The sequence below is a fragment of the Cetorhinus maximus genome, unplaced genomic scaffold (genome assembly GCF_964194155.1).
Source record: "Cetorhinus maximus unplaced genomic scaffold, sCetMax3.hap1.1 HAP1_SCAFFOLD_971, whole genome shotgun sequence".
Lineage (NCBI taxonomy): Eukaryota > Metazoa > Chordata > Chondrichthyes > Lamniformes > Cetorhinidae > Cetorhinus > Cetorhinus maximus.
The window spans coordinates 40036-52829 of NW_027596913.1; the positions used below are offsets into that span (position 1 = coordinate 40036).

At 51.5% G+C, this 12794-nt stretch overlaps 1 protein-coding gene across 1 annotated transcript; it reads right to left on the reverse strand.

Moving 5' to 3' along the window:
• Positions 1-6876: 6876 nt before the first annotated feature.
• Positions 6877-11021, reverse strand: LOC144675361 (protein BTG3-like). The gene is made up of 3 exons (XM_078536192.1): positions 10849-11021; positions 7604-7741; positions 6877-7021 (listed from the first exon to the last, which is right to left on the reverse strand). The coding sequence occupies exons 1-3, from the start codon at positions 11019-11021 to the stop codon at positions 6877-6879; spliced, it is 456 nt and encodes a 151-aa protein (XP_078392318.1).
• Between the last annotated feature and the right edge of the window lie 1773 nt (positions 11022-12794).

Consider the following 12794-nt stretch of genomic DNA (forward strand, 5'->3'; position numbering starts at 1 on the left):
CCCTTTAACCTCCTCCAGCCCATACAAACCTCCCTATCTCTTTAACCTCTTCCAACCCCCATAACCCTCCCTATCTCTGTAAACTCTTCCAACCCTTATAACCCTTCCTATCTCTATAACCTCCTCCAGCCCCTGCAACCCTCCCTATCTTTGTAACCTCCTCCAGCCCCTACAACCGTCCCTATCTCTGTAACCTCCTCCAGCCCCTACAACCGTCCCTATCCCTTTAACCTCCTCCAGCCCATACAAACCTCCCTATCTCTGTAAACTCTTCCAACCCTTATAACCCTCTCTATCTCTGTAACTTCCTTCAGCTTCTGTAACCCTCCCTATCTCTGTAACCTCTTCCAGCCACAACAACCCTCCAAAATCTCTGCGCTCCTTTCAGCCCCTTGAGCATCCCCCGATTTCCATCGCTCCAACATTGGCGGCCGTGCCTTCAGCTGCCTGGGGCCCTAAACTCTGGAATTCCCTTCCTAATCCTCTATCTCCCTTCCTTTAAGATGCCCCTTAAAAACTTCATTGTCTAAGCTTTTAGTCCCTAGTATCTGCTTAGGTGGCTCTGGAAAAACTTTTGACTCATTTACAAAACCCTGATGTGCATAGGGGAACTTTTTTGCAGTATTAATGGCGCTATGTAAATGCAAGTTGTTTTTTGTTGTTGTTCCTGTATTAAAGGAGTTCAGCCATTAGATGGCGCTGCTCATCCAAATTTAAAACTGAGCAGCGGCGCCACCAGGTGGGCAAAGGGCGGTATTGCAGAGACAACTTCAGCAACTTTCAAAACAGAGACTTGCATTTCTCTGGCGCCTTCACCTTCCCAGGATGGCTAAAGCTTTTCACAGCCAATTAAATACTTTTCCAAAAGTATGTTCGCTGTAGTAATGTAGGAAACGTGGCGGCCAATTTTCGGACAGCAAGCTCCCACAAACATCAATGTGATAATGACCCAGATCATGTTTTTTTAGTGATGTTGGTTGAGGGGTAAATATTGGCCCCAGGACACCGGGGAGACCTTCCCCCTGCTCTTCTTCCAAATAGTGGCTGTGGGATCTTTTACACGCACTAAGGAGGCAGATGGGGACCTCGGTTTAAAATTTCACCTGAAGGCCAGCATCTCCTTTGGCACCGACCCTCCGACAGCGCGGCACCCCCTCAGTGTTGATGGGGGGCAGCGGGTTTGGAGAGGGACCGGGAGGTAGGGGGCTGGTTGGAGAGGAGCCAGGGTCATGGGGTGGGGAGAGGAAGCAAGGGCAGATGGCGGGGGAGAAGAGAAGGAGTGGGTGGAGGGGAGAGAGGGAGTAGGGGAGGGGAGAGAGGGAATGGGGGGGGAAAGAGGGAGTGGGGGGGGGAAGAGAGGGAGTGGGGGAGAAGAGAGGGAGTTGGGGGAAGGGAGGGAGTTGGGGGAAGAGAGGGAGTTGGGGGGAAGAGAGGGAGTGGGGGGAAGAGAGAGAGTGGGGGGGAAGAGAGGGAGTGGGGGAAGGGAGGGAGTTGGGGGAAGAGAGGGAGTGGGGGGGAAGAGAGGGAGTGGGGGAGAAGAGAGGGAGTTGGGGGAAGGGTGGGAGTTGGGGGAAGAGAGGGAGTTGGGGGGAAGAGAGGGAGTGGGGGGTAAGAGAGGGAGTGGGGGGAAGAGAGGGAGTTGGGGGAAGAGAGGGAGTGGGGTGGAGAGAGGGAGTGGGGGTGAAGAGAGGGAGTGGGGGGGAAGAGAGGGAGTTGGGGGAAGAGTGGGAGTGGAGGAAGAGGGGGAGTGGGGGAAGAGAGGGAGTGACGGGGAAGAGCGGGAGTGGGGGGGAAGATCGGGAGTGGGGGGGAAGAGAGGGAGTGGGGGAAGAGAGGGAGTGGGGGGAAGAGAGGGAGTTGGGGGAAGAGAGGGAGTTGGGGGAAGAAAGGGAGTGGGGGTGAAGAGAGGGAGTGGGGGGAAGAGAGGGAGTGGGGGGGAAGAGCGGGAGTGGGGGGGAAGAGAGGGAGTGGGGGGGAAGAGGGGGAGTGGGGGGGAAGAGAGGGAGTGGGGATAAGAGAGGGAGTTGGGGGAAGAGATGGAGTTGGGGGAAGAGAGGGAGTTGGGGGAAGAAAGGGAGTGGGGGTGAAGAGAGGGAGTGGGGGGAAGAGAGGGAGTTGGGGGGAAGAGCGGGAGTGGGGGGGACGAGGGGGAGTGGGGGGGAAGAGGGGGAGTGGGGGGTAGAGAGGGAGTTGGGGGACGAGTGGGAGTTGGGGGAAGAAAGGGAGTGGGGGTGAAGAGAGAGAGTGGGGGTGAAGAGAGGAAGTGGGGGGTAGAGAGGGAGTGGGGGGGGGAAGAGAGGGAGTGAGGGAAGAGAGGGTGTGGGGGAAGAGGGGGAGTGGGGGAAGAGGGGGAATGGGGGGAAGAGAGGGAGTGGGGGAAGAGAGGGAGTGGGGGAAGAGTAGTAGTGGGGGAAGAGAGGGAGTGGAGACTCTCTGTAATGACCATATTGAAATGTCTGTAATATTGATTCCATTGAAACACCTCATGACCTTTTTGGAAAAGTGGAATATGATTGGCGATCACAAAACATGCATTTTGAAATGCCCCCTCAGCACCCACCCTCCGACAGCGCAGCGCCCCCTCAGTACTGACCCTCCGACAGCGCGGAGCCCCTCAGTACTGACCCTGCGACAGCACGGAGCCCCCTCAGTACTGACCCTCCGACAGTGCGGAGCCCCCTCAGTACTGACCCTCCGACAGCATGGAGCCCACTCAGTACTGACCCTCGCACAGGAGAATGTGTTAATAGCAGAACGAGGGTTTGCAGTCGGTGAAAGAACAACATGGAAGAAGTGACAGATGGTCCTTTGGGGTGGGGAGAGGGGACATTGGAAGCCAGAAGGATAGCAAGTGGGGTAAAAAAGGGGATAAATCAATGAATAAAAATGAGCTAAAACAATAAAAGCACTTTCATGACTGGAAGTTGTTGAACTCCATGTTAAGTCTGCTGTTTCTCCAGTTTGCTGTTCTGCTTTGGTGGCTCGGGTCAATTCTTCCACAAGTCCTCCAACCCTGCAACTGGGGAGAAATTGGTGCCTTCTCTCCACCCAGAAACTGAACTGGAATAGCATATAAACACTGTGGCTACAAGAGCAGGCCAGGGGCTGGGAATCCTGCGGTGAGTAACTCACCTCCTGACTCCTCAAAGCCTGTCCACCATCTTCAAGGCACAAGTCAGGAGTCTCTGATGGAATATTCCCCACTTGCCCTGGATGAGTGCAGCTCCCACAACACTCAAGAAGCTCAACACCATCCAGGACAAAGCAGCCCCGCTTGATTGGCACCCCATCCACAAACATTCACTCCCTCCACCACCGACGCACTGTAGCAGCAGTGTGTGTACCATCTACAAGATGTACTGGAGAAACTCACCAAGGCTCCTTAGACAGCACCTTCCAAACCCACCACCACTACCATCTAGAAGGACAAGGGCAGCAGATAGTTGGGAAGACCACCACCTGGAAGTTCCCCTCTAAGCCACTCACCGTCCTGACTTGCAAATCCATCGGCCGTTCCTTCACTGTCGCTGGGTCAAAATCCTGGAGCTCCCTCCCTGACAGCACTGTGGGTGTTCCTACACCACATGGACTGCAGCAGTTCAAGGAGGCAGCTCATCACCACCTTCTAAAGGGGCAATTAGTGACGGGCAATAAATGCTGGCCCGGCCAATGACGCCCACATGAATGAATTAAAAAATCCCACTCCCTCCCCCACCCTAACGAGTGACCAGTATTGTTCCATGAAAGTCCCAAACTGCCTCAGCCGATGAACACAAGGAGTTGTCCAAAAGGAGGAAATCAGTATTCCAATCTTTACAGAAACTCACACCACCCTGGGAATGTTGTTTGAACAAAGTGGTTTAATTTATTTTACACAAAAGAAAAAAGAAATTTAATGAGACATTCAGAATAAGCCATTTAACTCGCGCTTAACTGACGGTCAATAAATACTGAGTTTTATAAAAGTTTCTCCCATTCACCAGTTGGGGAGCAGTAACACTGTGTTGGTCCGCTGTGATTTTTCTCCAATATCTGTAAAGGCTTGGAGAGACATGAACTGGGTGAGGGTCTGGGTAAGGGGCTTCCACTCGCCCCACTGGGGAGCTTGTGTCCCTGGGTTACTGAGGTGGAAACACCAGTCACTGTTTGAGGGTGGGAATGGGCAATGGCAGCAGGACAGCAGACCAGAGGATCACTGTGTTAACACACTGCAGCCTTTGGTGTGAATTTACACAGCAAGCTGATTCAGGAGGCCATTCAGAGATAGGGACCCTTACCCTAACCTGGGAGAAAGATACAGGAACATGGGAATAACTATTCCCACATTAAGGAAGAAGAGCTAAAAAATCCCAGGGATCCAGAGTTGTTCCTCAACACCTCATCCTCAGGAAACAATTCCCCAAATCCCTTTTAAACAATTTTTGGATTTAAAAAATTTAAATTGCCCAATATATATTGCACAGAAAACACACTCTTTTGAGTGCTAGAGTTTGTCCTAATGTCTTCAGCAATCCATTCGCCAGGCACCTTCTGGAGCCTCACTCAGTGGATGTTGATGGGCTATTTGGCTATGATAAGCATCACAGCTAAGTTTCTTACCCAAGAGAGGCTCTGAGATTTCAACGGGAGCGAATGGAGAGTGATCAGCAGCAGGAAATAAAATAAAAGTGCAAAAACATTAAATATTCCACAAGCCAGATAGATGATAATTTAACAAATACATATTAACAGAGACTCTGGGGTATTTCACACACTCACCCTGTAAACATGATAAATAACAATCACCTGTCAGGCAATGTGGACACACCTCATATTTTCAAAGATACCTGAGTTTTTAGTACAGATTAATAATACAGAGACGGCTTCAATTATATATAAAGTATACACAGACCCACAGGAGCAGCAGTGTAAACCCACAAACACACATAGGCAGTGTGGGCCTTACACACACACGTGAGTAGTGAATGTTATATACAGCAACATTTCTCTCTGACTCATTCACACTCACACACCTCGCTCACACACACACACCGCGCTCACACACACACACACACACCGCGCTCACACACACACAGCTCAGCCACTTGCAAACATGCCCATGGGTGTTAGAATGGAGCAGTTAAGCACAGGGTTGGCACAGCTCAGTGTGAGCGAGGTATCCGATCCCTCTGCTAGCCAGGACCTTCATCACTTGTGCCTTTTGCCGATCTTCGAGCAGTGGGCCTGCACCTGAGGCAGGAGGAAGCCTGGGCGAGGTTGCAGGGCCTTGTCCAGTCCGGGTATCAAGTAGTAACTGATGAGGGGGACGGGTTGGTAGAATGTGGCATACTGCACCGGCTTGTGAGGGTACAGAGGCCACGCAGCAGTGCACTGGGAGAAACTTCCAGAAACCTAAGGGAAAAAATTATTGAAGCAATTAAACATGACAAATCACACACACAAGCTCCATTTAATCCCCAGCCCCGTCTCCACAGGCCACGTGCAAGGACCTGCATTTCTCTAGCACCTTTCCCCACCTCAGGACGTCCCAAAGTGTTTCACAGCCAATGAAGTAATTTATGTGAAGTGTGGTCACTGTTGTAAATAGAGGAAATGTGGGCAGCCAACTATTGCACAGCCAGTTCCCACAGATAGAAAGAGAGACAGACTGTGTTCGGGAGGGAGTGAGTGAGTTTAGGGAGGGAATTCCAGAGTTTAGGGCCCCCAGGCAGCTGAAGACATGGCCGCCAATGGCAGAGCGATGGGAAGCGGGGGATGGTCAAGAGGCCGGAATTGGAGGAGCGCAGAGATCTCGGAGGGTTGTAGGGGCTGGAAGAGGTTACAGAGATAGGGAGGGTTGTAGGGGCTGGAGGAGATTACGGAGATAGGGAGGGTTGTAGGGGCTGGAGGGGGTTACAGAGATAGGGTTGTAGGGGCTGGAGGAGGTTACAGAGATAGGGAGGGTTGTAGGGGTTGGAAAAAGTTACAGAGATAGGGTTGTAGGGGCTGGAGGAGGTTACAGAGATAGGGAGGGTTGGGGCTGGAGGAGGTTATGGTGATAGGGAGGGTTGGGGCTGGAGGAGGTTATGGTGATATGGAGGGTTGTAGTTGCTGGAGGAGGTTACAGAGATAGGGTTGTAGGGGCTGGAGGAGGTTATGGTGATAGGGAGGGTTGGGGCTGGAGGAGGTTATGGTGATAGGGAGGGTTGGGGCTGGAGAAGGTTATGGTGATAGGGAGGGTTGTAGTTGCTGGAGTAGGTTACCGAGATAGGGAGGGTTGTAGGGGCTGGAAAAGGTTACAGAGATAGGGTTGTAGGGGCTGGAGGAGATTAGGGAGATAGGGAGGGTTGGGGCTGGAGGAAGTTATGGTGATAGGGAGGTTTGTGGGGGCTGGAGGAGGTTACAGAGATAGGGTTGTAGGGGCTGGAGGAGGTTACAGAGATAGGGTTGTAGGGGCTGGTGGAGATTACGGAGATAGGGAGGGTTCCAGGGGCTTATAGAAATAGGGAGGGGTGAGGAAGGATTTGAAATAAGGATGAGATTTTTTTTTAAAAACGGAGGTGTTGCTGGACCAGGAGCCAGTGTAGGTCAGTGAGCGACAGGATAGTGACGGGTGAACGGGACTCAATGTGAGTTGGGTCTGGGGGCAGTTGAGTTTTTGATGAGTTTCCAGGGGTAGAAGGTGGGAGATCGGCCCGGAGACTATTGAAATCATTCACTCCGACCCCTCCCAGCACTGGGTGCTCAATGTTCTCTTTACCTTGCCAGTAGCTTCAGCTGTTTTTGCTGCAGTTTCCTTCACTGTTTGACCTTTGGCATGTTCCCCTTCATCTGACGAAGTCTCCGAGTGGCAGTCAGGTGTGCTGCACTCCGAGGACGCGCTGCCTTGCTCAGAGTCTAACGATGCCGCCCTCCTGGAGTCTTGTCCAAACTGAGCGACAGTGAAAGGCAGACTCCCATCACTACACCTGCAGGAATTTCAAATGAAGATTTAGTGGGAATCGGGTCAGGCAGCAACACGCGAGACACAGCCACTAACAACCTGGTATAAACAACAAACACCCACACAAACTGGCAGAACACAGCCGAGGGAAGGTTTACCGTACAGTGAAGGAGAGACAGAGAGCACACCAGTGAGAGAGAGAGACAGACAGACACAATTCCCCCTTTGGAAGTTCCTGTTGAATCTGCATCCACCCCCCTTTCAGGCAGCGCCTTCCAGATCACAACAACTCACTGTGTAAAAAAAATTCTCATCTCCCCCTCTGGTTCCGATTCCCTTCAATCTGTGTCCCTCTGGTTACCGACCCTCCTGCCACTGGAAACACTTTCTCCTTATTGACTCTATCCAAACCCCCTCATGATTTTGAACGCCTCGATTCAATCTCCCCCTTAACCTTCTCTGCTCTAAGGAGAACAATCCCAGCTTCCCCAGTCTCTCCACATGAACTGAAGTCCCTCTTCCCTGGCGCCATTCGAGTCAATCTCCCCCTCACCCTCCCCAAGGCCTCGCCTTCCCTCCTAAAGTGTGAGGCAGTCGGAATCGGACACAATTCTCCAGATGAGCTCCTTGTGTTTGTCTCTGCGGTGACTGTGTTGCTAAACCATCCAGGTGAAGACTTACCTGCAGCACACCTCCTGGGGATCAATCCACAACGTAATCTCTTTGGGCAGTCTCAACTGGTTATATTCCAGATCACAGTCTTGACAAGCGAGCAACAAGGATGGGTCTGCTTTATGTTTCCTGTTTATCCAAATGCATCTACCAGGGAGAGAAAAAATATACTGAAGGATCCCAGAGGACAGACATTAGACCATCCAGAACCCTACTGGCCCTTTTCACAAGTTGTACCAAGTCCTGTTCAGCCTTCACCCCGTCACTCACTGACATACATTAGCTCCCAGTCCAACAACGCCTCCATTTTAAAACTTTCATCCTTGTTTTCAAAACTGTCCCCACAAACCCTCCCTATCTCTGTAACCTCCTCCAGTCCCTACAACCCTCCCTATCTCTGTAACCTCCTCCAGTCCCTACAACTCTCCCTATCTCTGTAACCTCCTCCAGTCCCTACAACCCTCCCTATCTCTGTAACCTCCTCCAGTCCCTACAACCCTCCCCATCTCTGTAACCTCCTCCAGTCCCTACAACCCTCCCTATCTCTGTAACCTCCTCCAGTCCCTACAACCCTCCCCATCTCTGTAACCTCCTCCAGTCCCTACAACCCTCCCTATCTCTGTAACCTCCTCCAGTCCCTACAACCCTCCCCATCTCTGTAACCTCCTCCAGTCCCTACAACCCTCCCTATCTCTGTAACCTCCTCCAGTCCCTACAACCCTCCCTATCTCTGTAACCTCCTCCAGTCCCTACAACCCTCCCGATCTCTGTAACCTCCTCCAGTCCCTACAACCCTCCCCATCTCTGTAACCTCCTCCAGTCCCTACAACCCTCCCTATCTCTGTAACCTCCTCCAGTCCCTACAACCCTCCCCATCTCTGTAACCTCCTCCAGTCCCTACAACCCTCCCCATCTCTGTAACCTCCTCCAGTCCCTACAACCCTCCCTATCTCTGTAACCTCCTCCAGTCCCTACAACCCTCCCTATCTCTGTAACCTCCTCCAGTCCCTACAACCCTCCCTATCTCTGTAACCTCCTCCAGTCCCTACAACCCTCCCCATCTCTGTAAAGTCCTCCAGTCCCTACAACCCTCCCCATCTCTGTAACCTCCTCCAGTCCCTACAACCCTCCCCATCTCTGTAACCTCCTCCAGCCCCTACAACCCTCCCTATCTCTGTAACCTCCTCCAGCCCTTATAACCCTCCCTATCTCTGTAACCTCCTCCAGCACCTACAACCCTCCCTATCTCTGTAACCTCCTCCAGCCCCTACAACCCTCCCTATCTCTGTAACCTCCTGCAGCCCCTACAACCCTCCCTATCTCTGTAACCTCCTCCAGCCCCTAAAACCCTCCCTATCTCTGTAATCTCCTCCAGCCCCTACAACCCTCCCTATCTCTGTAACTTCCTCCAAGTTTCTATAACCCTCCCTATCTCTGTAACCTCCTCCAGGCCGACAACCCTCCCTATCTCTGTAACCTCCTCCAGCCCCTACAACCCTCCCTATCTCTGTAACCTCCTGCAGCCCCTACAACCCTCCCTATCTCTGTAACCTCCTCCAGCCCCTAAAACCCTCCCTATCTCTGTAATCTCCTCCAGCCCCTACAACCCTCCCTATCTCTGTAACTTCCTCCAAGTTTCTATAACCCTCCCTATCTCTGTAACCTCCTCCAGACCGACAACCCTCCAAAATCTCTGCCTTCCTCCAATTGCAGCCCCTTGAGCATCCCCTGATTTCCATCGCTCCACCATTGGTGGCCGTGCCTTCAGCTGCCTGGGGCCCTAAACTCTGGAATTCCCTCCCGAGACCTCTCCACCTCCATCTCCCTTCCTTTAAGATGCCCCTAAAATTTCATTGTCTCAGCTTTAAAGGGGCTTTAAGCGGTTCAGCTGCTCATCCAAATTTAAAACTGAGCAGCGGCGCCACCAGGTGGGGAAAGGGCGGTATTGCAGGGACAACTTCGAGCAACTTTCAAAACAAAGACAATCAATGAACTCTCTCCCCCATCCCCACCGCCTTTCCGATCTCCTTTTTTCCAATAATTTATATAGATTTTTCTTTTCCCACCTATTTCCATTATTTTTAAATGTATTTCCATCAATTGTTTTATCTCTTACCTTCTAGCCTATTTCGATCCCTTCCCCCCACCCCACCCCCACTAGGGCTACCTGGTACCTTGCTCGTCCTGCTTTCTATCCTTAATGTCCCCATTAGCACATCCCTTAGATAATATCACCACCGTCACCACCTCTTTGCCCTTTAGTCTATAACATCTTTTGGTTATCTCCACCTTATCACTGGCCCTCTATCCAGCTGTACCTGTCCCACCCCCTCTTAAACCACCTTATATTTCACCTCTTTTCTATTTTTCCTTAGTTCTGTTGAAGAATCATACGGACTCGAAACGTTAACTGTTTTCCTCTCCGCAGATGCTGCCAGACCTGCTGAGTTATTCCAGCTATTTTTGTTTTTGTTTTGGATTTCCAGCATCTGCAGTTTTTTTTGCTTTTTTCAAAATAAAGACTTGCATTTCTCTGGCGCCTTCACCACCCCAGGATGTCCCAAAACCTTTCACAGCCAATGAAATACTTATTCAAAAGTATGTTCACTGTGTAATGTCGGAGACGTGGCGGCCAATTTGTGCACAGCAAGCTCCCACAAACATTAATGTGATAATGACCCAGATCATCTGTTTTTTTAGTGATGTTGGTTGAGGGGTAAATATTGGCCCCAGGACCTTCCCCCTGCTCCTCTTCCAAATAGTGGCCGTGGGATCGTTTACACCCACCAAGGAGGCAGACGGGAACTTTGGTTTAAAGTTTCACCTGAAGGCCAGCATCTCCTTTGGCACCGACCCTCTGACAGCGCGGCGCCCCCTCGGCACTGGCACTGTGGAGTGTCGGCCTGGATTATGGGGCTGAAGTCTCTGGGGTGGAGACTCAAACCCAGGACTTGTTCCATCTGCTCTCGCAAGCGGATGGACAATGTCCCTCAGTGCAATGCAAGAAATAGTGAGGAGGGTCCTCCCTGGTGTGCTGTCCAATATTTTATGCTCTTTCAGGGGGAAGCCGGATAAAAACATGGGCGGGCAGGGGGCAAGGAATAGAAGGATATGGTGATGGGGTGAGATGAACAGGGGGTGGGAGGAGGCTCGTGTGGAGCAGAAACACTGGCACGGAGCAGATGGGCTGAATGGCCCGTTTCTGTGCTGTAATATTCTAGCCATTGTACTGGGCGGCTCTGCTGTTTGCTTACCTGTATGCTTGTCCTTTGCTGGGATTGGCTGGGTACCAGTGATTCTGGTATTTTCGGTCCAGTATCGCAGTGAGCTTCTCCCCAAACTCCTCGATCTTTTCCTGATGTAGCCTGCTGCGATTCCTGACCAAGCTGACCAGGAAGGACACTCCGGCTCCGATCTCCTCCTTCATCGTCTCCTGGTGTATCTGCGGGGGGAAGGTGGGGGTGTTTAGAGATTAACCTGTTCAGAGTGTGTTACAGTCGGAGATGTTGGGGTTGGGTGAGGGAGGGGGGTGGGGAGAAGTGTGATGGAATATAGAGATCATGGTCTGGCTGCTGGAATGACCCCTTTGTGTCAACAACATCCCACCCCCACCACCAGCAACTCTTTTACCTGCCCCCCCCACAATAGTGCTGGCTGGCGAGCTATTTGACTGTGGTAGGCATTGCTGACAAGACCCTTCTGGAACACGCACCTGGATACAGACAGACTGTTTCCTCTTGTGTGTGGGGGAGACCAGAACTAGGGACCATCGATATAAGATCATCACTAATAAACCCAATGGGGAATTCAGGAGAAACCTCTTTACCCAGAGAGTGGGGAGAATGTGGAACTCGCTCCCACAGGGAGTGGTCGAGGTGAATAGTATCGATGTATTTTAGGGGGAAGCTGGATAAACACATGAGGGAGAAAGGAATGGAAGGATATGGTGATGGGGTGAGATGGAGAGAGGGAGGGTGGGTGGGAGGAGGTTCGTGTGGAGCAGAAACACCGGCACGGAGCAGATGGGCCGAATGGCCTGCTGTATATCCGGTGAAGAACTCACATTTCTGTAACGCCTTTAACCGCTGCAAGATATCCCAAAGAGCCTCACAGCCAAATGACTCCCTTCCATTTATGAAGTGGGGGTCACCATCGTAATGGGGGGGAAAGCAAAAGCCAATTTGCGCACAGCAAGATCCCACAAAGGACAATGCGATAGTGACCCAGATCCGATTTTTATTTGACAGCGATATTCATTGGGGTGGGGGCGGTGGGGGGTGGGTGAATATTAGCCCCACAACATTAAAACGGAAAACGTTATAAAGGTAAATGGGAGGACGTGGAGACAGGGACAAGGAGCCAGTCCTTACTCCAGATGTTGTTCATAGTCACACAGCAGGAGAAGGACATCCCTCTCTCGGACAGAACACTTTGCATTCAATGTCCGAGCGTAAAACAGTAAAAGTGAGAGTCAATCTCACATCCAAATTGCACTGAAGTCTGCCATCCTTCAGATTGTTAAAACTGTCCTCAGGTGAAACAGCTGATTTTTGTAAACATGTTGTTTTGTTTCTAACTGCGGTGGATTCAGAGACACAAGCTCCATGGAAGCCCTGTCGGCCCAGCAAAGTGAGTCAGTGTCTCAGTCCGTCGCACACTTACTTCTGACTCACAGGGTTGTGGGCACCAGCCTCCCAGTACAAAGTCCAGGAGCTCACAATCCAGACTGACATTCGGCCAAGGGAGGCGTCGCGGGGAGATCCCACCGCCACTATTTGGAAGAAGAGCAGTGGGTGGGGGGAGGGTGATTCTCCCCGTGGTCCTGGGGCCAATATTTATCCCTTAAACAACATCACTAAAAAAAAACCCCAGATGATCTGAGTCATTATCACATTGCTGTTTGTGGGATCTTGCTGTGCGTAAATTGTCTGCGTTTCCTACATTACAACAGTGAGCTCACACACGAAAAAAAGGTCCTTGGTTGGCTGTGAAAGGCTTTGGGACGTCCTGAGGTGGGGAAAAGCGCTACTTTCCCTGAGTAACTCTGGTGCCACTGTCCAGGAAGGTGTCCATATCAAACATCCTCCCCCAGTGTCCATTACAGGCCGCACAGAAACCGCAACTACCCTCAGTCTTCAGGTCACATGGGGGCATTTTTGTTTTTCCAATTGCAGGGCGGAGCTAACACTTCCTGAGGGGC